General features: G+C 47.5%; 1 protein-coding gene across 1 annotated transcript in view; it reads right to left on the bottom strand.

Annotated features, from left to right (window-relative positions):
* Positions 1-24,505, bottom strand: part of P3H2 (prolyl 3-hydroxylase 2) — a 76,856-nt gene that overhangs the window by 16,229 nt on the left and 36,122 nt on the right. The window contains exons 2-3 of the mRNA XM_087739304.1: positions 2,272-2,418; positions 1,142-1,331 (exon numbers count right to left, since the gene is read on the bottom strand). Of these exons, the coding sequence (XP_087595430.1) occupies positions 1,142-1,331; positions 2,272-2,418 (337 nt within the window). The remainder of the gene's footprint in view (positions 1-1,141; positions 1,332-2,271; positions 2,419-24,505) is intronic.

The raw sequence follows: 24,505 nt of genomic DNA on the forward strand, positions 1-24,505 counted from the left end.
CTGGGGCTGCGCTGAACTTGCACAGCACAGAAACAATTTAACAGAGACTAAAACCTGTTCAATGAGCAGTGGCTTCCAGTAAGAAGGAAGGTGGGTTTTCTTTGCCACTGAAGGCTGCTCTCTTGGAGGGCTTGATATGGCCCTTGGTGTTCTGGTCATGGCTTTAAAAGCAGGCATGATCAGCTGACAGTTATACCGGTACCAAGTCAGCCCTTACAATACTCCTTTTTTCCTTGGGTAAGTAAACCCAACAAAGGCAGCTTCCCATCTGGTATGTTGGTGGTTTCCCATCTTGGTCATTTCAATTAGATTTCCTGTCTCAACACAAACAGAATTATGCAAAAACAAAAAACAATCTGCATCTGAGTGAAGTATTTTCCACACAAGAAGCAAAACTCCAGAGCCTGATGCAACTCCAAGACCACGAGCAGATAAATACGATTTCTGTCACCAAACAAACCTTAATTTATTGCTCTTCTTTCCGTTACGACTAATTAAATGTAATCTCATTTCTACTGAGAATGAACCATTTTAATCCCCTCTGGCTCAGAGCCACACATGCAAAACTGAAGATTACATAGCAATGTTCAATTCTCTCCAGAGCTTTCAGTGAAGATCATAATTAGGTGGGCCTCTGCTAATGACAAATCCATCCCTTTGGACAGGGAGGAAATCTATGTTCTGAGCCTTTTTGGCAACTTTCCTGGCCATCTGGAGTGTGGCCAAGAGGACTGTGCTGCTCTCTTCATATGCACTGAAAAAACAGAGAAAATATAAACAGGGGCCAGCAATGTCTAGATTCAAGTGAGGTATGTGAGACAGCGTACAGGGGAAAATGGAGGCAGTTTATGTTAAAGCACCTATACTTCCAGCTCTTAACAGAAAGCTGCAAATGCTCCACACATCTGGAAATGCAATTCTTCCAGTCCAGCTTCTATTCAGGACCAAAATGAGATGTTCTAGTTCCCTGTCCTCTGTATTTGCATCTTCTGGCCTTACAAGTGCCTCCTGCAGCATTACCCACCAACAGCAGTGATGGAAGGGAAGACACTTCACCAAATCCAGCCAGAGGCCCAAACTCAATAACTAAAAACATTGCAGGGCCAAGGGTGAGAACCCTAAAGACGCAAAAAGATCTCACCTGCAATAGCTTCGTAGAGGCCACCCTTGTATTCCAAGTACTCATGCTCCTCAAATCTCTGTGGTCCCTCACACATGATCTGGCAATCTTCATCCTCAGAGTAGTACCCTTTCAGCGCGCGCTCCAAGAAGTCAATGGCCAGCTCGTACTCCTCCTTGTCATAGTGCCTTACCCCGGCACTGTAGTCCTCCTGCAAAGTAGGTAGGCAGAAGACAAGACCATGAGCAGGCTAAGCTGCTCAGACCACAGCATCCTACCCTTGCCAACTGCAGCTGATTTTCAAAAGAAGGTACAAGCAGGCAGGGGCAGAACAATCTCCCCTGGTACCTACCAGACATAAGCGGTTGTACAGAACCACATTTAAGCCATCAATGGACCTTTGGACCAGCGGAACCTTGTAAATTTGCCTAAATGCTCTTCTGAACATCTCCATACCCAGGGCATATTCAGTGTCACTGCTGGATTTTGCATTATGTGAAAAAACACTCCTTTTCTCTGTTTTAACCCTCCTACCCAACAATGCTGAATGCCGAGGGAAGACTGCACTTGACCTAGGCAGATCTGTGTTAGAACCTCCATTAATTACACCAAATGGCCACTTCTCCTTCCTTGCGTCTTGTGAAATCAGAAAATTGGGGGTGGCCCTGCCATTTGTGTTGTCCTTTCACTTTGGGGAGGTGGAAAGAGCCTGGCTAAGAGCATTCTTCTGCCTGCCACCCTGCACCCTCACCAGCACAGTTACTCATGGGCATGTACCCTGCCCAGGTGGGAGAACCCAGCTCAAAAGAAACACGTGTGAGCCAAGATCTGTCCGTCAGTACCCATGGAGGCATCCATCAAAGCTGCCTGCTGGTGCGTGTTCACAGCCACAGATTTTCCCAGGGTTCCCTGAAGAGAGGGACCGTGTTGGGGACATAGCCATCAAACAAAGAGCAGAGAGTGCCTTGAAAAAGCAGGAGCTGGCTTGCCTTAAAGGAGAGTGCTGAAAGGGAAAGTTTGTTTTGCTGTATTGTAATACGGACCTCGGCAAGAATCTCCCCATTCATAGATGATGCTCTCTTGGCCTCCTACATCTCTTCTCTCCAGCCTGCCTGACACTTAACCCAAGCACCAGTTTAGCTCAGACTCACCATGTGCTGCTTGGCCTCCCGGTCAATCAAGCTGACCTTCCCTGCCATGGTCTTGTAGTTCTCGATGTCCTGCTGTATCTCCATGTGCTCAGGGTTTGCCATGAAGAAGGTGTGAGCTGCATTTGCTGCCTCCTCCAGCTTGTTCAGCTGTAACAAGAAAGACCAGCTGAGTTGGTGATGTAGTGAACACAGCAGTTTATGCTGCACCCCCTGACACCTATACCTCTGACACCCTTTTGACACCACTGGGCTGAGCAGTGATGGGATAACCAAGGAAAATCTGAATGCAGAGGCTAAGGAAAACAGCTGAAATGAGAGGAAAGCCCAGTGCAAGGGAAATCGGAAGAGCTGGAGTTCCTGAAAGCCAGACAGGTCGCTTATCTGTGTGCAACGTGGTCTATCAGTGATGAGGTCCAGCCTCTTTTCCAGCTGCACATCCTCTGAACTCAGCTACTCCAGCCCCTTGTACAGTCCTGGGTGGAAAGATGCTCTCATGAGATATGAGATGGAGAGAGGAGGAGAGAAAGCAGCTGCTGAGACTGCTCTCTCTACAAGAGGCTGAGATATGTCCAAGCTAAGGGCTTCTCCTTGTAAATGGGGACCTGGGACCATTTATTAAGCTCAGCTCTGTATAGCCAGACTCTGCTGACAGTGGCAGAGATATAAAGAGGAGTTTATCTTGGTATATCAAGTTACTTTGGATTTAGAGATTCAGAACTGAGACAAGATATTAGTTTCACCCTGGAGAAAGCCTCCTAAACAAACAGAAATACTAGTGCTAAACACGCTCACAGCAGCTGCCAGGAGTGCAGGGAGCAGGACAGATGTTCAGGTGAAACATCCACATGACCTAGCAGAAGGGAAGTCACTTCCATGGCTAATGCACTTGCTCCTGAAAGAAAGCCAACACCACTGAGTACCAGCAAAGTGCAGAGTCAGGCCCCTGCGATACATCTGCAGGCTGAGCAGGCTCACCCAAGCTTGTTAGCCAGGACCAGGCTAATGCTAGCCCTGGCAAGGCTGTGTCCAAGTGTTCTCCTCGATAGCGAAACCCACACTGAGCTCCATGCCACTGCTGCTAGGCTTCTCCTGAGGCACCAGAGCCAGCGAGCTCTAGCATGTCTACACTACACTGACATCATGGTATGGCAGCTCACCTGAAGAAACCTGCATGCTCACCCACCGGACAACCCCATCAGAAAAATGATGAAAGCTGAAAAAAGAGGCCTGCAGAGAAGCATGAGCTTCACGCCCTGTTATCCCATGCCTGGAGCAGGGCAGAGAGGCCATGTGAGGTGACGTGAGGTGAGGCCATGGCTGCCCTCAAGACCCTGCTTATCCCCAGGAGACAACGATGGCTTCCTTGGGGCTCCTTAACACTGGATTAATACTTGCATGCATTAATGAGCATCAACTATAGCTTGCCTTTCAGCCAAGCCATGAGAAACACCCAAAACCTCTTTCAGTGAGCCCCGTGAACTGCCTAGTACCCTGCATTTCTCGGGGGCTAAGACAGGTCATATAAACACTCATCACCAGCCAGGCATATAACTAGCTTCATCTCTGACATATGATTACCTTCAGAGATGTGGCTGAACTGTCAATTGTCTGAGCAGCCATCTTATCAGCATGTTGCCTGTTACCTCTGCAGAAGTGTTTGCAACCATCTTTAAAATTAAAACACACATCTGATAACACATGAACTCCTGTTGAACCAAGTGGGATTGACATCTGGGTGAAATCATGGGGCCTTGTCCTTCAGGGAAGCCCCTGCATAGGTATATGCTATGGCAATTTTGCATGCGCGGCTTGTGAAAGCTTTGTGGTGAAATACTAAGGGAAAAAATGTGAAGGATTTGCTCAGGCCACTTGGTTGCAGCAACAGCATGGCAAAAAGTCCTTTTTTATACCAAACTTTGCTCTGGGCAGGAATAGCTGAGTAGGGCAAGAGCAACAGCTTCGATTCAGCTGGACAAGGAGAGTCCCCATGGAAGCACCAAGCTCATGCCAAATCACTCGGCAAATCTGTTCCTATTCGGAAAGTGGAGCTGTCTGCCAGCCTTAATAAAATACTCCAGTTGTTTAACTGGCAGAATGATGCCTCCTTTCCTACTGCACATAAAGCTTGGCAAGACTCGGGACAATATAGGATGAAGACATACATTATTTTTGTGAGGTAACCTTCCCTAATGGCACGGTTTTGGCTGCCACAGAAGCAGCCAGTGTCCTCTGAATCTCCACTCTCAAACACAATTTCTAAATGGCAAATATTAAAAAATTATTGTAACAGGTTTCCTTTGGCTTTTCCTCAAAACAAGGTGGAATTAGAAAGTGCAGCAAGGTGCTGAAAACAATTTTTTCACTAAAAAAAAGGAGATAGATAGATGACAGTGATTGGGAGCCCAGCTTAAAGGCAAGGGAAGCAGGGAAGATGTGGAGCACAGCAGGACACACACTGAGCTTCCTGGCATGCAGTGAATTCCCCAGAGAAGCGCCCAGCGCTTTCATCTGGGCTGTTTAGATTAGGACTATTGCAAACACAGTCTGCAGAGCAAACAAGGGGGCTTCCGTGAGTCAAACTGGTGGCAAGTGGAGACATCACGGCTGTTGGAAATCACTGGCTCAGCTTGTCAGGGATGCCTGGATGGTTCTGATAGGGAGACATTGAATGGGAGTAGACACCCAGATCTACCAAGGGATTTGTGAAACTGGCACTTTCATATCAGATGAGCCGTTCCGGACACACTCTCACATTGCTTGCTGGGGCATGGAGACGTTTTGAAAGCAAGATGACTGGAAGTTAGTAAACATGACACCCATCTACAAGAAGGGTCGGAAGGAGGATCTGGGGAACTACAGGCCTGTCAGCCTGACCTCGGTGCCGGGGAAGGTCATGGAGCAGATCATCTGGAGTGCCATTACGCAGCATGTGTGGGACAACTGAGGGATCAGGCTCAGACAGCATGGGTTTATGAAAGGGAGGTCCTCCTTCACTAACCTCGTCTCCTTCTATGACAAGGTGACCCACTCAGTGGATGAGAGGAAAGCTGTGGATGTTGTCTACTTGGACTTTAGTAAGGCCTTTGACACTGTCTCCCACAGCATTCTCCTGGAGAAGCTGGCTGCTCATGGCTTGGATGGGTGCACTCTCCGCTGGATTAAAAACTGGCTGAATGGCCCAGCCCAGAAAGTGGTGGTGAATGGAGTCAAATCCAGTTGGCGGCCGGTCATGAGTGGTGTTCCCCAGGGCTCAGTATTGGGGCCGGTCCTGTTCAATATCTTCATGAGTGCACCCTCAGTAAGTTTGCAGTAGACACCAAGTTGGGTGGAAGTGTCGATCTGCCTGAAGGTAGGAAGGCCCTACAGAGGGACCTGGACAGGCTGGATCGTTGGGCCGGGGCCAACTGTATGAGGTTCAACAAGGCTCAGTGCCGGGTCATGCACTTGGGTCACAACCACCCCATGCAACGCTACAGGCTTGGGGAGGAGTGGCTGGAGAGCTGCCTGGCAGAAAAGGACCTGGGGGTGTTGGCTGACAGCCGCCTGAACATGAGCCAGCAGTGTGCTCAGGTGGCCAAGAGGGCCGATGGCATCCTGGCTTGTATCAGGAATAGTGTGGCCAGCAGGACCAGGGAGGTGATCGTACCCCTGTACTCGGCACTGGTGAGGCCACACCTCAAGTAGTGTGTTCAGTTTTGGGCCCCTCACTACAAGAAGGACATCGAGGTGCTGGAGCATGTCCAGAGAAGGGCAACAAAGCTGGTGAAAGGTCTGGAGCACAAGTCTTATGAGGAGTGGCTGAGGGAACTGGGGTTGTTTAGTTTGGGGAAGAGGAGGCTGAGGGCAGACCTTATTGCTCTCTACAACTACTTGAAAGGAGGCTATAGCGAGGTGGGAGGGTCAGTCTCTTCTCCCAAGTAACAAGCGATAGGACAAGAGGAAAAGGCCTCAAGCTGCGCCAGGGGCAGTTTAGGTTGGATATTAGGAAAAACTTCTTCACCGAAAGGGTACTCAGGCATTGGAACAGGCTGCCCAGGGAAGTGATTGAGTCTCCATCCCTGGAGGTATTTAAAAGACAGGTAGACGTGGTGCTTGAGGACATGGTTTAGTGGTGGACTTGGCAGTGTCAGGTTAATGGTTGGACTCGATGATCTTAAGGGTCTTTTCCAACCTTAACGATTCTATGATTCTATGATTCAAGTGCCTGGATACTTGAAGACCTTTTGGAGGAAAACCCCAGACATTGCCGCGGGGCCAGATCCACACCAGGCAGGCACTCTCCTAAACCCCATCTGCTGCTCTGCTGCTCCAGCACAGACAAAATTGCTTGTCTGGTTCCCAGAAAGGCCAGGACAGAGCTGGCCAAAGAAGCACGCATGAATAACTCTGAAAGGAAGATGAAAGCTACGGTCAGACGGCATCTCAGCCCTCTCCCCAGATCTGCCCTTTGAACTCCAAAGCACTGCTGTGCTGCAGTGCCCACAGAAACGCAAAAAATTTGCCTTGTGTAAACTTCAGAAGTTTTTCAAGATTAGCTCTGTGCTGACAACATATGCAGGGAAGCCAGCTTTTACTGCAAAAACAAGATCTATTCCAGTGCTTCGCGTGGAGTTTTGTTAAGGACACCACTCTCCAGCATAACCCCTTGGCTTCCCAGCAGGTGAGCAAAGCGACTAGAAGAATTTTTTTATCCAGGACAGCACAAAAAAACCCCAAACCCCTTCAGTGTAGAAATAATTTTTTTTTTTAAAAAGAGACATTACTATTCAGAAACATACATCCCATACTGAGAAAGCTCTTCTCAACATAATCCCATCCTGGAAAAGCCCATCGCAGCTGGGCAGCATCTGATACAGGATAAAAGACTGACCAGAGCATCTCACGATGGGAATTTTCAGGTCATGCTGAGTGTAGGTGGGACCGCCACTGCAGCTGGTAACTAGAGAGGTCAAGATGGGGCAAGAGGTTTGTTGGAGACACATGAGCTGCTGACCTGATCCACAGGACTGCTATTAAGCCACTATCTGAGCTGCTCAGGAGAATTGCATTCTTCCACCCCACACCACAGATTTCTATTCACAGACAGCATCCTGCCTGTGCAGACTTAAAAGGGATCAAATGCATTTCAGCCAGGGAACTGGTCCCTCCAGACACAAGTTGCAATAGTCTGTTGTGGGATGTTCTTTTTTCCTTTGGTTCTAGCTCCTTTTCAGAAAACTGTCAAAAATTTTCACAGATCCTAGGATGGACTTAGTTCTTCCTGGATAAAATCCACCCCTGCGAGATAGGAAGAGTCTGATTCTAGACACAACAGAAAATCCCTTTCCCACCCTTGAAAAAAGGCTCATACTGTGTCTAGTCCTGCTGGCTCTTCACAGCAGAGATGAACTTTGAATTTTGCTAAGTGGACTCAAAGCAGAATATTTCAACTTGACACATTTCAATTTATCATGTCCCATATTTGCCTTAGAAACATTCGAGTAACACAAAGAAGCCAACAGCTGCTAACTTTTGGGGAGTTTTTAAGTGGACACGTGTATATAAAAGCAAATTCCTAACTGGTAAGACATGTTCAGAGACTAGCACTGACATTAATTATGAAACACTCTAGGGAAACTTTTGCCAAAACACTCTGAATTCACAAGGAGCAGGATATTTTGGTGTTTAAAGGTCTGGGCTGGGACTCAGGACACCTGGACTCGGTTCCTGGCTCTGTCGCAATCTCATTGTGCAGCCACTGGAAAAAAACATTTTGTTTTCTTTGTGCCTGATTTTCCATTGTTTTAAACGAATAACAATAAAAATAATAGCATTTCTCCCACAGGCTAATAATTTTGTTTATTTAGATGGCAGGCAACTCGGGGACCATAAGCATATGCAAGCATGTAACACAAGTGGATTTTGATCTTTGTACAACCATCACTGAATGAAAATCAGCAAGGAAAAAATTATAACTGTAGAATCACAACCTTAGTATGTGCTCTAAGGTCTGCTTGTTCACTCCACTGGAATGAGATTGCTGGACTATTGCTGCAGCTTTGCACCAAACCCTGTGTATTTCGGCCAGAGAGGACACACGAAATCAGAACACCGGCACTGAGAGAGCCCCAGGAACACCTTGTCCATTTTTATCATACCATGCTAATGGCTAGAGTCAAGAAGGGGAAAACACAACATTTAAGTGCTGCTGCGTTTTGATACTGAAAAATATTTTTTTCCCTCATGCAAATGTTAGGAGTGTTTCATTTCACAGAAAAACAGGCAAATTATTTTAAGCAGCAAAACCTCAGATTAAAGAATTTCAGCAAATTGCAAATGCTTGGTTTCATTCCCATCTGGGACAGTGCTGGCCTGGACTTCAATGGGACTGCGACTTCCAACCTGCAGCAGTGGCTTGGATTAGGAAGGCTGTTTTAACCGGAGCATTAGACAGGACCAAACACAGGCTGGAGAAAGGACCTTGAGCGAACATCTTAAGCATCACTATACAATCGATGCCAATTCTCATTGATAACAGTTGAGAAAATCCTTTATGGGCCTTTCATGGGCTGCATGATGAAACACGTAATATAATGTTAACAGTCCCTTAATAGTTCATAGTCATTCTTGTACCTGTCATACTACGTATCAGCCAGTAAACCCCATGTTGAGTAATCTAATTTGTACCTGTAAGGTCACTGTCGCCAACCTGCCATGGTTAGGAAATAAACTGTCTTGCTGGAATATGTTTAACTTGCTGTTTGATTTCATAATCACTTTGGCTGCTGCATCCCTCAAAGAGAAAAACAGAGGATTCTCCTCATCACTAATGCCCACCCGAAAACAGCTTGGACTGGCTTAGCTCCATGTGCAGCCACGTGCTCTGAATTCACACTTGCCTTCATTATTTGCAGATGAATGAATTCTGACCAAAGCCTCTCTCATGCCAAGATGCTCAGCAAGCTTGCATAAACCCCTAGCCTCTTCCCTAGGGAATACACCACGCAACAGCATCATGGTTTTAGCTACAATGACCCTAAACTTGCAGTCCTTAAAGTTTGCTCTCTGGTGTTTGGCAGTGGAGATAACGAAGTGGAACAGGCATTGTGCCAGGTCCGTGAGATGAGCTTTGCACAGCTTTACAGTCTGCTCTTGCAGCCAGGGACAGGGCATGCTGTACCACCACCACTTTGCTTATGTTAAACACTGACATAGTGCCGTTTATGGGGGGAAGCAGCTGTAGCCAGAACACCTACAGGTGCTCAGGTGCTCCCAGCTCACCTTGTAGTTTTCACAGCAAAAAAAATGATAAAAGAGGTACAAAAGTCAGAGGATTTTAGAGAGAATGTAGCCAAAGCAATATCGATTCTCACCGCCTGAGACAAGGGGTCACAGGGCATAATATAACCAAGACCTCAGACTATTATTGACAATGAGTTCCCATTTCATTGAACATATTATCAGATATTGGCAACTGTCATGCATTCTATGCAACTGTCCTAATCCAACCTGTTTCTGTATTAAGGTATCTTCAGCATGTAAGACACAGTTTGAATTAAAACTTCTTTCTTGGGAGGGGAAGAGAAGTAAGGCTTATACACTGGAAAATGTGTCAGATTACTCAAAACCCCAGTGTTTCTTGCCATGCCAAGACTGGACCTACCTGCACATAACCTCCATTAATTGCTGAGTGCACGAACCTGTCATGGAGCTTGTGAGAAAAAATTTCATACCATTTGACTGACCTAGAAACCGAAGTCTCAAACCTTCAGACAACTCCTGTTTTGCTGAACAGATGATGTTTTTCTAAACTTTTCCATAGCTCCGCTGCTGCTGTGTTGTATCAAAGGCTTAGTGCACTGGGCTCTGCAGAGGAGGGAGGCTCTGCAGTCAGTAAGCACAGAAAATAAGGGAAATAAAAGGTTCAGTGTCATGAAGGATTAATCTCGTTGTGTCAATGCAGAGCTTACTGCCTGGGTGAGTAGAAGCAAGTAGCAGTGAGATGGCTATAAATAGCATGTGGCCGGGTCTCAACTATTTTATTATTGCAAACAGAAAAGGAAGAAATTCTCCAGAGAAGTTAATCAGGAAATTTTCCCTCTGCTGATGGGATCGCACATTCACAGAAAGATGCTTGAGCTGTCTGCAACCCACAACAGCACCCACTGACACCTCAGAAACACTAAAATCAGAGTAAGGCAAACACATGGCAGAAAAGAGCCTTAGCCAAGTGTCGGGAATAGGTACCAAGTGATGAAGATGTGAACTCAAGCCTTTGAGTTCATTAACACACCATCCCCTGTTCTCCAAAGAGTTCACCAGTTCCTTGCCTTCCAACTCAAGAAAAATAGGGTTGGTCCCCCCTCCTTGCTACTGCTGTGACGGGGGGCAGTAGTGATGCCTTCCTGGACACTCCACATGCATCTTTTCAGAGGTCTTCTCCATTTTGAAAACGCAGACAACCTCCAATGTGCTCTGGACAGTTCCCGTCAGACCACCCCAGCACGCCTTGCTGTGTGCTGCTGCTGCTCACCAATCACTCTGGTAGACTCAAATCCAAAACAGAAGAAATTTGGAGAACTGGCAAAGGGAAAACTTCTCATGAGAAAGGCAACTTAGGAAGGATTTGAGTTTTTTTGTTATTCCAACAAGCAATTTTTCAGTACACAAACATATGTGGATTGGTAGGTACATGGTCAAAAGAGCTGACTGGACATTGAGTTAGTCTCCAGAAAGTGGCAGATACTTGGAAATTTAAAACTAAACTGAACAAACCACTTCAGGATTCTTCATGGAATTAATTTTTCAGTTAACCAAGACAGAAATCAGATTCCTAACAAATCTCTCACTTGGGCCATGGTGGCAGTGTTTTACATAAGTGTCCACACGTATGTGCCGAGCAGACTGACTGCATCCCCCCACCTGAAAAGGCCATTTTGCATTGAGAAAGCAAATTAAACTGAGACACTTACTTCCTCCTCTCTCTGACATGCTCCTCTTAAACTGTTCCCAGGCAGGTAAGGATGAAGATTTTCACACATCTCTGGCTGTGCATTATATGCTTCAGTGCACACGTGGTGTAACAAATACTGCACAAGGAGCAGGGCATTACTCACAGCAAGTGACTTGTAAAACCACTTCCCAGCAGGAAGGACCCTTCCCACATAAATCTCAAACACATTGAGGCATCGCAGGATTCATCTGCAGAGCAAGCAATGGGAAATGTGTTTGTGTTTACTGAACGTTCAATCTGACTGATTGTGAAAAACACTCCGAGCCAGGTTTTGTCCTGTGTAAACACTCAGTTCTGCCTAACATACTCTGATGACAGTTAAGTTGTGTGTGAAACAGCATTTTCAACAAGGAAAAATTCCTAGAATATGCAGTGTGGGCTCTCCTGGCAAAAAACAAACCACCTAGGACTGGGTTTTTAAAGCTTGGGCAAGAAACCCCTTGTAGATGGGATTCTTCCCTCTGTGCCAGTACACAACAGCTGAGATCACAGACAGGACCTGGCAGTACACGGATTTCAGCACGCTGCTCTGTACAAAAAAAAAAAGTCCCTTCTATCAGCAGATAGCTGGCCAGTTGTCCCCCTTCCTCCAGCTGCAAACACACAACCGCGCTGCCAACACACGACGGCCACGCCGCAGTCAGGGGTGCAAAACATCCTGCACCCTGGACCATGGCAGGGCTCTGAGCAGCTCCTCTGAAAACCATGTCTGGCTAGAAATGGGCTCCTTCTCTATTTTTAAGGATGCTAGCATAATTTGAAGGCTAAATAAAAGCTTCCCTTATAATTTTCCTTGGAAGAGGTGGGATGTATTCAGCCCTCAGGAATATGTGCAGATGGTTACCCATGAGGCTTCTACACCCCAGAGTTTTCCTTGGTCAGGTAATTAGAGATGAGCCAGTGACCCTTGGAGATGAGTAGCATGGGAGAAGCAATACACTCACAGACAAATGGCAACAAGCAGTGCTAGACACTAAAAGGTTTGGGGTATAAAGCCAGCCAGGCTTTCCAGAGCAGAGGTTTTCTCATGCATGTCTTTCTTCCTGGTACTGTGGCACCCCAGTTGTTGCACACCTAGGAAAGTATCAGTCAAAGATTAGCCTGTGCGTTTTAAGCTAATGAAATTGAGCAGCTAGAAACAAGCAGTACGTGACTATCCCCTCCTTAGAGACCACCAGCAAGAGTCCCGTGGGCCACAGCCTGTTAGACAAATAATGAGCTTTCATCTGATATATTGACTGATAATAGACAGAGAGGCGGGTGGTCCCCTGCAGAGTCTCGGAAATCCCTGGGAGGAGAGAGGTGAATCTTGCTAATGCTGCCGGCAACAAGCGAGGAAGCCCTTTGCCCATGAAGGGAGGAAGGTCAAGGCTGGAATGCTTCAATCTGATTAAGGCTAAAACTGATTGCATGTTTTTAGGGGAAAAACAGAACAAAACAAACTTGGCAGGCAGATAAAAGGACTGGGGGGTGCATCATGTAAGCGTGAGTCACAGGAGGAAGCAGACAGGGCACTCCCTCCATCAGCAGAGATGCCACGGGAACATAGCAATATTCTACGTTTCCACACAGTCTTCCAACCTCAGGAACCCAAAGGCATTTGATTTGGGCCAGAAACAAAGCAAACTCATCTGTGATGAAAGAACTGAAGTGATGACACAGAGATGGAATGGGGGATGCTTAGGAGAGGATCACTGGACGGTGCTTTTGCAGACAGTCTTATGGTGTCTAAGATCCCAACACAAGTATAATCCACAACACGGAGTCATCGGCACGGAAACAAACTTAGTGTTTATTCTAAGGAGGATGAAGGGCAAGGCATACTGCAGCACGTCTTTATCAAAAGACTTCCCATCAGTACAGGATTTCATTAAAACAACAGCGACACACAACCTCCTCTCCCAATGAGAGGATGAGAGTTACATTCTTGTGACTGAACTGATTAACAAATACTACACAAGCAATGGTGAATAACCTGGGGGTTGTGCATGACAGGCTGATGCCATCCATGTGCCTACAAGAATAAGGCAAAGCAGCTTATTCTGGCAAACTTCTGAACATCAGTACTTCTGCCTGTTAAGGATCAATGGCATTTTTCTGGTATGTTTGCAAGAATGCTGCAACACAAGTCGGAGACTGGACCCAAAATTAGCAGAACTGTCACATATTCTCAGTTTTCCAGATACTGCGTTTTTCCTGCTTTTATGTGTCTTCCCTCTCTGTGACCCATAAAGCAGCAGCTTTACAGTTTAGATGTGAATTTTCTCTAGCATCCTGCCTCCCTGGACATCACAACTAGTCGAGCTGCATTGGTTGATAACATCAGGCAGTAGAGCAGACTCCTAATCAAGCTGTCTCCACGTTGATATCTCTATAGAAATAATTACTAAAACACTTAAGAAAAACACAACACAAAAATCCAAGACAAACAGAAAAATTCTTACAGCAGAAACTTTCCTCCCTTTCCAGGATTTAGCAGTGGCTCAGCACCTTTTAAAAGAGTCAGGCATGATGAGCTGTTGAATGCCCTTTGGGAGCCAAAGTTTCCTGTGAAAATGCATATGCTTGTCTGCTATTACACAACATCACCCAAACAGCTACGCGTGCACCTAGAAAAAGCCTTTCCGAAAGGACACGTAGATTACTCCTGACCATCCTGGAGCCAGGAAGCCAGACTGACCTGGTGGCAAAGTGATACTCCTTTTTTGCAGCCTTTTTCTGATGTAAATAGAATTTTGTCAAATGGCTTATCTAAACCCTGTCCCAAGCCTGAAGACTGTCTCTCCCTACTTTTTCCCTGAGCAATAGAAAGATCATCTCCTACAGAAGGTACCGACTGACCCTAACAGTGATTATGGTCAGTTTATTTTATTAATATCAGAGCATTTGTTTGAAAAGCAGAGTATATAGCCTTGAGGGTAGGCTGCAAACAGGACTGTGCTATCTGAGAAAGAGGTTGTTATCTCCCTCTGCCCTGAGCCATGATGGGACAGCAAAGGGAGAAGCAAACAAACCGTAAATCCCAAGGAGAAAACGGACTTATAGCATATCTATGCATTGTCCCCTCACACAAAATCATTGACAGTCTTCAAGGAAATGGTTTTAATTACCATGCTTTTTCCAGACACAATGTTTCTGGAATACCTTTTCCAAGACTCGAGTCATAAACCAACGGATCATGAATCGCAACTGCTGAATGCTTGGAAACCATTGTGGTGGTCATGGTCATTAGGGCACTGCAGACTTGATTAAATAAATCATCAGATCACCATTCCAATTCAACAAGCATTTTGCAAAGACTAAAGAAGATCTACAAATCGGGTGTAGGCTCTGTTCACCATGAGGGGAACTGACTGAGGTCAAGGGGAAGTGAGCTAAGCTTATGCCTTAAGTGAGTTTGGAGAAAACTGGCACCTTTGAAAAGAAACTTCTATGCTGATCTGATAGATTCACTACTACTGGGCCAGCATCAAGGCATTGCATTTACTTTCTGCAAGGAAGCAATGCTTGTAGAGAAAGAGAGGGAAGTGAAAAATATATCCATAGTTCTGCAATATAATCTCAGCTGGTCCGGAAAGTAAAGGAAAGCTCTTGCAAGGGGCACTATCTGCATGGGCTGCCAAGCTAGTTCAGGCTAAAGGCTCATGTATCCCAGGAACCTTACCCCAGCAGTGGTCAGGGGTGGACATTTGTGGACAGAGAGTAAGGACACAGCAGGTACACAGGGTATTGTCAGCGAAAGCAGCAGCTTACAGGCTTCCTGAATCAGGATTTGCCTCTGGACCACTGTGCTTGAAAGCGGACCTATCCTCCGGGGAGCTGTGTAATCCTTTTTGGAACACATTTATACAAGCTGCAATAAATAAGGGATTTGGGAGATTTTAAGACATCAGTATATTGTTTTCACCAGAGTAGATGTGTGGCTGAGAAAGATCTACCAGTTTTCAGAAGATGTGGGGGTTGCTGCAAAATACACCTGCATACACATTTACACACCTGGAAGGCAAGAGCCATTGCAGCAGCACTGCAAAGTTCCTCAGGTTCCTCCAACATTCCTTATGTTAAAACTCAAACCTATCTGAGTAAAACGGGGATGGGTTTTCCCATCAAAATGCATCTTCTGAAATGAAGGCAGATGAAGCAGGGCAGGGAAGGGGGCCCACAACCCACCTTCTCATGCAGGACACTAAACACACATCAGGTCTCAAGGGTGCTCTCTTGGTGGGCAGGATGAGTATGCTGACATGAGATGGACTGTGTTGATTTCACAGCGTAGCAACTGCCAGACAAGTTCTCAGCAAAATCCAACCCTGCAAATTCTGGAGGAGAGATCCTTTTTCTTAAGAGCTTCTGACTGCTGCAGCTGAGGTTGACATACAGAACGAAAGCACACTGAAGAACTCACCGTCATGCACTTCCACCTTCAGTTTATCCAGCACTACTGAAGAAACATGTATTTCATTTGGAGAGGATGTAATTGCAAATGTGACTCTTGCCCTACTCCAGCTCCCCAAGCTTTGATGAGCACTGTTACTAATTTGAGAGAGGAATTACTGGCTTTGAGAGAAGAGTAACACCAGTCTCCAGAATGACACCTCCAACACTGAAGCCAGGGGCATGTTAGGGACAGTGTCCGCTGTGGCTCAGGCTCTTGGTGCAGCTCCAGCATCTCCTGTGGAGTTACACCAGGGTGACTTTGGCTCATGGTTCAGCGAGTGAGGCCACATACCACTTGGACAATTGCCTCCATACATGATACACACCACAAGTCTCAGCCGGATTTGCTGCTTCTGAAATGAAAACACTTTGCTCGCTTTCACCAGCCGTAGCTTGGTAGTCATTACTAAACACTTATCAACTAGACGGCCTTCATTTCCTGAGAGCCTGGACCTAATTACACCAGGAAACGCTCCGCTTTTTCTTCAGACACTGAGAAATGTTGGTTTCTGAGCCCTCCTCCTACAAAGTCAAACTTTGCTCTGATTAGTAGAGGGGAGGGGAGGGGAAAAAATGCAGCCAAATCTCAAAAGGCAAACTGCAGTGATTATTCACAGAGATGCCCTGGCTTCTTTCTACATCATTAATAATAACAATAAAATGTCACAGCTATTCCATCTCCCCTCCCTCCCTTATTAATCTTAGCTGAGCCCTGCAAGGCCCCTGCAAAGAGGTATCATTTTCCCCAGCTTGCAGGTAAGGAGTCTGATGTCTCACAGCAAATCAGAAACAGATCCCGGGGTCACCAGCTCCTAATGCCATTTCTCGGAGTGAAACAAGCCCCCTCAGCTCTGTTTCTTTATGAGGACATGTGATCAAGTGGTGGGATGAAGGAACCTTTGCCAAATGCGCTGCACACAGAGCAGCACTTTCGAATCCCTCCTTTGTGCCATGGGGCCAGCTGGGATGTTGAGTTACAATCGCTTGCTTGTAACAGAGCTCAGAATATCACCATCAAATCAAACTGTTGGTTAACTAGTGTACAAAAAAAATGCTACAAATGCACAGTAATGGAGTGATAATGTCCGTAGCACCAAATCACAAGATCTGCTGCTGCAGCAGCATTCGTTTTACCTTTTGAGCTGCCCAGGAGCTGCCGCCCATCCTGGCAGGTGGCCAAGCAGCGGCTGCGGGTGCCACATCCAGTGGGAGCCACCTACAGCAAACCTGCTTGGGGAAGAAAGGCCAGGAAGACTTGTGCTAAGGGGCTGTGCTTCCTCTGACCAAGGTTTCCACGCAGTCTCACTAATCCTATTGTCCTGGCTTGGGAAAGAGCCTACAGAAAGGCAGAGCAGAGCTGTGGGCCCTCCCAGTGCTGCAGTTTTCCCTTCGCAAGAGTTGGTGGAACAGCATGGGTGGGATGCGTCAGCTCCCAGTTTGGCCAGTGCATGTGTGGCCAAAGGGGTGACCCAGGAGGAAGTGGGCACATGTCTCTCCTTGAGAGCAACCGAGAGATGTGCCCTCTGCAAACGGCTGGTCAGCAGCACATTCCACATTTCTGACTCTGAGTTGCTTCACCTTTCTTCTTCCTCCCAGCCAAAAGCTGCAAATATGACATAGACCTATTACTGTGGGCAAGAGCTGTCCGCAGACTGGACTCCTGGGGACTGCTATAATCCAGAAGGGAAGTCAGAGCATCAGAACCAGCACTTGCCATTGATCTCTCCAGTGTTGGTGACCAAGCACCAAACTGGAAGCACCAAACAGCCTGAATGAAACAGAGCTGAGTGTTTTTGTCCCACCATCCTCCCTGGCCTCTCTCACAAACATGTTGCCAGTGATGCAGTTTATTTATAACCCATAGTACATAATGCACATGGCTTGGAGATTGCAAGCCTGTGCCTGTATTTCCTTGGCATGCTTCCCTGAACTTTCCCTGCAGATCCAGCACACCAGGGAAGTGCTGCAGGCTCAGGGTGCTTTGGCAAAGCACCTCTTACCCCTGACACATACTAAATCCTGACCCTGCAGCTCTGCCATGCTAGTAGCAACTTCTGTGGCCCTTCAGCAGTGAGGGTCTTCCCATTTCAGGCCGGCAGACAGCACTTTTTGGAGCGCAGTGCTTTGCAGAGGGGGAAGAGCTCAGAGCTTGGGCCGGGAAGCTGCTGAGCCTGGACACTGTGTCCCACACAGGCTGCTGCTCAGGCACGGGGACACCTGCAACAGCTGCTTGCAGAACAGGGCTTCAGAGAGGAGACTTTGTTCACCACTGGAACAAACACACAGACAAAATACACTGATATCTACCTCTGACCAGATAAACGCTTGGTCTGCACAGATTCCAGTACTGAAGGCAGATACGGATAGAGCCAGGCTGAATGCCAGCCACAACTGGACAAACACATAAAATGTTCCGCTCCAACTTCTGACACCCTTGTGACCCTACTCGCTGGAAACCCTGTAGAGACACACTCCTCCACAACCTTCTTCACGTCAGGGGCTTAAAAGCATCCACAATGGTAGATGACCTTCACTGGTTTCCTATCCAAGCACTGGCTCCTCAGTTTCTCAGCTCTCACCAGTACCAGGAAGCAACATCCCAAAGGATGTGTGTGTCACTTGTAGGCACAATGCAGGTGTTTATTCCATTACGGCTTGCTTTGCTCTGCCTGCCCGAGACAGGGAAAGCAGCTGCTTGGTGCAGCTCCAGTGAAGGATGGCAGCCCTCCGGAGAGGGAGCCCTGCCAGCAACTGTGGGATGAACAGCAGCCCAGAGCCTGCGGGGAGCCGGACATGAATATCGCGTGGCAGCGAACACGGGCGGTGGTGTCTCTCGCAGGGATGCTGGCAGGGATCCCCCCCGAGCACAGGCTCTTATTACTCACAGCACCAACACGTTCTGCATCCCGGCTGCCGGCTGCAGCCCCACCACTGATGTCACCCTGGCAGGCTGAGAGACGTTACCCGCTGTCTGGGGCAAAACCGTTTTCTAGTATGCAAAAAATGAGAAGCTGTCTGCCCTCACTGAGGACATGGCTGAAGTCATGCTCCTGCCAGAAGCCAGTGTTTTCTGAGCACTTCAGAGGGGAGTCTGGGTTTCTGCTTTTAATTCCTGGCTCTGGTTCTGACTTACTGGGAATTCTTCTACCAGTCACTAAGCATCTTTATGACTCAGTTTCCCTGTTAAACTGGAGCACGAACCTTCTGGCCCTGGCTGCTGGGAGGCTGAATGACAGCATTTAAATACCTCGGATGACATTTCAGGGCTTAAGACATTGCAAGATTTTTCTGTTGATATTAAAATTATGCACCGGTCTCCTGTAAGAGCTCACTCAATCCTTACAAGTGGCTCTTTGTCACTCTTCCCATCCACACCCTGGTTCCTCTTTGAAAGGCAAATACCATAAAAGGCTGTTTATAGAGACTGAGATCTAGAAAGGAGAAGTCAAATAGGGTCAGGCTCACTATGGCTTTGCTGCCCTGAGCTGCGGCCAGAGAGGGCTGGCTTCCCACTCCCCCCGTGATCCACGGGGAACAGCAGCCCATTTGTCCGAGGAGCCTCCAACGTGGGTGGGTGTCTCCTGTCCCTTTGCAAAGAATCGTTTCATCTCCAGTGGGAATAGCTAAGACGGAAAAGGCGGAGAGTAAGAGAATTAGGAAAATAGCAAGCGTCCCTAATCAATCACGCTTGGACAGTGAGGGTTTTATGTGCACAAAGACTGCTTAAATTCTTTTTTGCATTTATCCACAAGAAAGAAAGAAAATCTGGTGGCTGAGGAAATTGCCAGATGTTGATTCACCCTTGCTTTCTGCAAATGTTTCCATTTTGTTGAAAACCCAATCTGCAAATCCAGGAAAGAAAATTCTTTCAAAAAAGAATTTTTTTTTTTTTTAGAAAATAAAACTTGCAAGCAGCTCCAATGACAGCACATGATGTGGATGAAGGCAGGGGAACCCTGCCATCTATCATCAGACTTCATGCTGCTAACTTTTCCCTGGCCTGGAGCAGCAGAACTGTACCGATGGCCCTCTCGCTGTCTGGTACCAAGTCTGGGTTTTCCCTAGCACGGAGAAGAGAATGCTTAAAGAAACAGATATGTCAATGTAGGGATTTTTAAAAGAAAATACGGCTAACTATATTAATAAACCTTATTGGTAATGATCCTAATCATCATCTGGTTCGCAAAGGTCCTTTAACTTGCTTAAAGAAGATCCAGGGCCACAACTGAGAGGGGCAGAGACTGACATAGAAGCCACAGAAGGCAGCGAGGTAGCCAGGATGTAATGACACCCCATGGGACTCACCCCAAACACCTGAGCAGAAACCACAAGTCCTAAGAAATACCCAGCCTGAGTAATCTGCAAAACCTAGAGCCTAACCAGTAGCTGTGGCCTCCCAAAAAACCTAAACCTATGTTCTAGTCACAGCAGGCAATGGCACGCCACAGACCATGCAGCGAACGGAGGGTTTCCCAGGCCCTGCACACCACTACGCACCGCTAACAACATCTCAGAGCTTCCCATGCCACAGAGTGCAGGAGCTGCACCACTTCCCAACATTTCTGTTCTGAACATAAACTTACAGCCAGCTATTGATGGATTAAATATGGGAGGGGAGACCAAGTCACAAGTCTGTTGTCTCCTTTACTCACTTAGCCTCCTGGCACGTGCACCTGTTGCATTTAAATTTGGTTTAGTTTTTAAAAAGAATCACTTTACTTCCACAAAGTCCTTCTGTTTGATTTAGTGCACAACAGCTGTTCGTTTCAAGAAGCTGTTGGAAAAACATTCATCTGCTCCCAGCCCAGACTACTGTTAAAAAAGCAGAGTATATTTCTAAAATAAAAAAAAAAAAAAAAGATGCTTTAAAAAGTACAAATATGAAGAATTTTTGACAAATGTGTTTTGGCTGTTGCTGAGGCTAATTCAAAACATAAATCACCGCAGGTGTAACTTCATTGGAAACACGCAGCTTTCCATCCAAAATAAATCTGGGCCACAGAATAAAATCCGCACGACCTAAATGGTGACTGGGTTGGCAAAGGGAGGCATGGGCAGACTTGCATAGCTAGCACCAGTATTGCATTCAGCCCTCCGGGTTATTATTTACAGATGCTTCCTATGATGAGAGCAACTCTCCCCTCTCGCTCTTCGGGAGCGCTTCCCTGGCGTAGGATGCTCCTGAGCCTCTCCCCGCACAGGGAAGCGCGGCTCACTGAGCTGAAGCCGCTCCACAAGCCCACACAGTGGGGAAGAGAGCGCAGGTCTCCCAGTTGCATTGCAAAGCCCAGCAAAGCGTGGCACAGCACGGCTCAGCCTGGAGCCTGTTTCGGGGCCCAGGACTGTACCCGCAAGCCCTTAAGGTCTGGCAGAGCATGCACAGCTCACGCTGCCGGGCTGTGGCACAGGCACGCACAGCAGAAACATCCCAGGAATGACGCAAATATAAAAAAAAATGGTTTCCAGTGACAGAAGCAGAAAGCTCTCTGGCTGCCAGACCACAAACAAGCTGGAGACGTTTCACTCCCTCATCCTACTTGACACAAGACCTGAGCCAAGCTCCTTCTTCAGCAGCTCTCCAATGGGTTTAGCATGAGACCATCCATATGTCTGATTCCGGTTGCACACAGACCTGTGCTTGCACTGGCAAGGTGAAAAAGCTCAGATTTAAGGGGCACTGGCAGCAGCAAAAGCACTGACTTGTGATGGGTCAGGAGGGGTAACACTGATTTTCTAGCAGCCCCAGGCTGGATTTTACACTAGACCAACAACAGCAGCAGCAGCTTTTGACTCCTCTGGGAAAAACAGAGATGCTTTGAGTGAAGCACTGGGAAGGGCCAGAGCACCAGCTGAGTTTCTCAATAGCCCGTGCACCTCAGTTTGCCCAGGCATGCGGGCAGGATGGGGTGGGCTTCTCACTGCAGCTCGCGATTCAGACTCACCTTCAGGCGTGGGCTGAGGGCTGCCCACCATGCCTGGACGCCTCAAACCAGGGCTGCAAGGCAATTGCTGTATCTCACTCCCATGCAATATCATGCACTCTTCTCTTGTGTCCAACATGTCAGCTGGCTTGCAAGCACTTCTGGTCCCAGGCTATGCAGGGAAAGAGGTCAGACTTACATGCCCATTAACTGCACAGAGGAATAGTCCTCTTCATCAGCCCTCCCATGGAAAGGTTGTTACTTAAATATCTGATATCAGTGGTCCAAAGAGCCAGATCAGAGCAGGGCCCTCTGCCAGCTGGCCAGTGCAGCCACAAACACATACAAGAAGGTGGGTAACTCCTCCCATGCCCAAGTCAACTGAAGGCTTTAAGAAGCCCTCAACCCAGAGAGCTCATGAACGAGGTTAAGGGAAGGCGCCAGAGACCAAGTCTGGAAGAGGAGGACAGTGAGGACAAGAGGGATACAATAAAGCTTAACTTTTGGAAAGCAGATGGGCCCAAATCATGCAAGAAGGCTTTACGATCCCTCAAGCAGGAAATAAGTGATGACATACTGTCATGTTGCTGTGTCAACAGCTGACACAACGCAGCAGGATAATTTCACGGACTCCCACGTTATTTTAAAAGCTCTCCTCAAACTTGTGGAGCTAGGGCAGAGGAGTCTCAAGCCTTGCAGAGCAATGGCTCTGCAGAAGACCTGCTGCTGTGGGAGACCTCAGTCCCTTGGGAACCAGCCTGCGCAGAGGAGCTGCAGCCAGCCCTGCCATCCACAGAAGGTATCTGGGCTTCACCACAGACGGCTGCTGACAGAACACCAAAGCACCAGCCTCCCTTCCCTTCCCCCTTCCAAGAAAACAGTACTCTGACCCAAAACATGTTCAAAGGGTTCATTGTTGTCTGGCCGGCACATGCGATGCTTGAAGCTAGCCTGGAAGTCCTCAAGGTTGTGGACAAAGTTCTGCATGTCTCAAGCAAGCTACAGCACTTCTGAGAGTCTCCTTTATCCTTAAGAGGGGCTTTTTGTTTGCTTTCAACATTATGCACCAGAAACAAAACATTCCTCCCTCCTGCTGCTCTCCCTCTCTTTCTTATCGAAAGCAGACACTTCTATTTTCACCAATGCAATCGCCCGACTGCTTTTCTAAGAGTCTGCATATTTACTTTCTCTGCTTTTTTTCAGCAGTGGGATGCAGGAGCCAAATCCTTGAGGACTGGCCCACAGGGTCCTGCCATGCTGGAAAACAAGAGGGATATTTCCAGGAAACCTTGGATTTCATAGCACTGCCAACTGGCACTGCATTTCTGCTTCCAGCATTGGGTTCGGCACAAGGCACATACTCAGATAGCAGCAGAAAGAACAAATCCCAAGTTCCTTATGAGCCTCATGGAAAGGCTACCTCTATTCAGCACAAATTCTGCAAAACCCATTCGATCTCTAAGGAACAGCTTTGTTTACAATCCAGTTTTGTTTGCCGGCTCATGACGTTAGAGACAAGCCTCTGCGTAGATGCGTCTCCCATGTGGTTTTGCTTTTTGGAGTGATCCTGCCTTTGGGAGAAGTTTGCTGGAGTTACCAAGTGACCACATACAACCCTCTCCCTTGAAAGCAACATATTAGGAAATGGTCTGGGCTCATACATCAGAGTAAGCATTTTGCTCGTTAACCCATTCATTTATTCACACCAGCAAAGCCTCCCCCCTGCTCCAGGTTAGTGCCTCCATCCCCTGTAGCAAGCGGGTGCACACAAGCATCACCAGCAGGTCTGCTCTGAACCAGCCGCAGTGCTTCTGGCCAAAGCGGGAGGCAGGATCCCGGGCCACGGCCGTGAGTCACTCTTCCAGCCCTGCCAAAGAAGTAGTTTTGGAGCGAGGAAGCAACAGAAAGACTTAAATTAGAAAGCTGGTGAAACAAAATGAAAGAAAATCCTCCTCAGCTCTCCTTGCTTGGGTCCAGCAGGGAACAAGGGGAAAGGGTGTGCAAAGCGTGAGAGGTGTCAGAGCACAACATGGTGCTGCGCTGACACAGAGACGGGCTCTGGCCAAGGAACTTTTTCTTCTACATGAGTGAAACACCCTCTCCAGCATTTCACCACCTGCTCTAGTGGAGCAATGACCATGTCCACGCTGCTGTTTGGCACACAGCATGCACGCCGATGCACTGTACAGGCATGACAACATGCTTTATAGCGTCCTGCTAACCATGCTGGTGCTGGGCGGGTTTCCCTCACTACCCTCTGCCATGGAACATTCAAAGAAGTAAAACATGCCCCAAATATTTCCCCCACCACTACATATAAGGTTGAATGGTTTTGAGTCCACATACAGGTGCAGGAAAGCATCAAGACTTAGAACCGCTACAGTCAATGGCAAATCTCCTAGTGCTAAGTGGGGCTCAAAATACAACCACAGGTAAAATGGCCCAAAAAACAGATGCTCCAGGTTTGCCTATCCCTTCAAAACCACTCCCCAAGCCCTCTCTCAATTTGGCAGCTTAAATCCAGCTGTTTCTTACATACTGGCTACATAGCTAGCTGCTGTGCTAGCCAGACTGGGTGTCCCGCACCAGCACAGACACAGGCACCCAGAAGCAGACAGGGTGGTGCTCAGCCAACGGCTCTGCTCCCCTCCAGCTTGCACTTCTCCCTTCTTCAGCACAGAGACCCTCCCGAGAAAGAGATGGCTGCCTCTGAGCATCACCACAGACAGGCAGGGTCAGGAGGGTCCCTACACGCCTTCTGCCCTCTGTGGCCAAGGGTTAATTCCACAGCTTTCTTAGACAGTTATATCACATCTGCAGAGGGGGAGAGGGGAACTTTGTAAGTTTCCCAGGGAGAAATCCGTATTTCTCTTACTGTACTCTG

This window comes from Nipponia nippon, unplaced genomic scaffold (assembly GCF_047370975.1).
Source record: "Nipponia nippon isolate SJK-2023a ecotype South Korea unplaced genomic scaffold, ASM4737097v1 scaffold_7, whole genome shotgun sequence".
Classification (NCBI taxonomy): Eukaryota; Metazoa; Chordata; class Aves; order Pelecaniformes; family Threskiornithidae; genus Nipponia; species Nipponia nippon.